Source organism: Blastocystis sp. subtype 4, assembly GCF_000743755.1.
Source record: "Blastocystis sp. subtype 4 strain WR1 chromosome Unknown seqid_0811, whole genome shotgun sequence".
Taxonomy (NCBI): Eukaryota; class Bigyra; order Opalinata; family Blastocystidae; genus Blastocystis; species Blastocystis sp. subtype 4.
In genome coordinates, this window is record NW_014568736.1 from 1 (window position 1) to 1497 (window position 1497).

The window sequence follows — 1497 nt, forward strand, 5'->3', positions numbered from 1 at the left end:
GATACATGAAGTGTAGTAGAAGGGATAATGATTTCTATTGTGATTATCATACAATCAACATTACTCCATATATTGATCACAATCAGAAGAACACTTGAGGGAATAATGAGACAGATAGAGAGAATAACCCTGATGTGTACATTCATAACTCACTGGAGGAGATGGTGTAGCAGGAATTGATGTTGTAGGAGCAACTATTGTAGGAACAGGTGTTGTAGGCAACATTGTTGTAGGAACAGATGTTGTAGGCAATACAGTAGTAGGAACAGTTGTTGTAGGAGCAACTGTAGTAGGAACAGATGTTGAAGGCAATACTGTAGTAGGAGTAACTGTTGTAGGAGCAGTTGTTGTAGGAACAACTGTAGTAGGAGCAACTGTAGTAGGAACAGATGTTGTAGGAACAGATGTTGTAGGAACAACTGTAGTAGGAGCAACTGTAGTAGGAACAGATGTTGTAGGAACAACTGTAGTAGGAGCAGTTGTAGTAGGAACAGTTGTTGTAGGAACAGATGCTGAAGGCAATACTGTAGTAGGAGTAACTGTTGTAGGAGCAACTGTAGTAGGGGCAACAGTTGTAGGAGTAACTGTTGTAGGCAACACAGTAGTAGGAGCAGTTGTTGTAGGAGCAACTGTAGTAGGAACAGTTGTTGTAGGCAACATTGTAGTAGGGGCAACAGTTGTAGGAGTAACTGTTGTAGGCAATACTGTAGTAGGAGCAGTTGTGGTAGGAACAATTGTTGTAGGCACAGTTGTGGTTGGCAATTCAGTTGTAGGCACAGTCGTTGTAGGTAATTCAGTTGTAGGAGGAACTGTGGTTGGAAGATCATTGTATCTGGGATCCTTGCAATAGGCCATATGAACAGAATTCAATGGGGTTATAGTTGAACCAATGATTTGCCATTGATATCTGCGGAATCCAGTCAGAGCCATAGGAACAGGAATTTGAGGCTTTGTTCGAGAAGTCACAGTAAGGTTGGTGTTATTATAGATTGTCACTGGCTCTTCATTACTATAGTATCCATTAATCTCTAAACCCCATGAATCGATTGTCCTTGTTCTAATAATGTTGAATGAGTTCCATTTGCTTCCTTCCAGATTCTCAACAGTCCATTCGATATAGGTTCCAATCGTATTGGGCAGTACACCATAAGTATAAGGATCCAAATCCATGATATCAGAAAGAGTACCTGAAGTGGGATTCGTAGAAGTGAGAGAAGAATAAGAATCAACAACAGTAGAACAGTCTTCAACTCCAAATACTCCAGTAGCATCAAACACAACAGGATCAGAAGAAGAACCAAACTGAATACATTACTACCTTCCTGAATTCCAGCTGTTGCCAGAATCACATGGAACTTTGAGAACACACTAGCATCATGAACAGCAAGAGATTCTGTTTTGGAATCGAAATCATCTTCAAGATTGAATCGAGCAACCAGATTTCCATTCAGATAGGCAGCCACTCCTCCAGAATACTTCACTCGAACATTCAACACT

General features: G+C 40.6%; 1 protein-coding gene across 1 annotated transcript; it reads right to left on the reverse strand.

Annotated features, from left to right (window-relative positions):
- Positions 1-60: 60 nt before the first annotated feature.
- On the reverse strand, positions 61-1170 carry JH06_5577 (hypothetical protein; the record flags this gene model as incomplete). Its single annotated transcript, XM_014669248.1, has 1 exon — positions 61-1170. One exon carries the CDS (start codon positions 1168-1170, stop codon positions 61-63), a length of 1110 nt encoding a protein of 369 aa, XP_014524734.1.
- Positions 1171-1497: the final 327 nt, after the last annotated feature.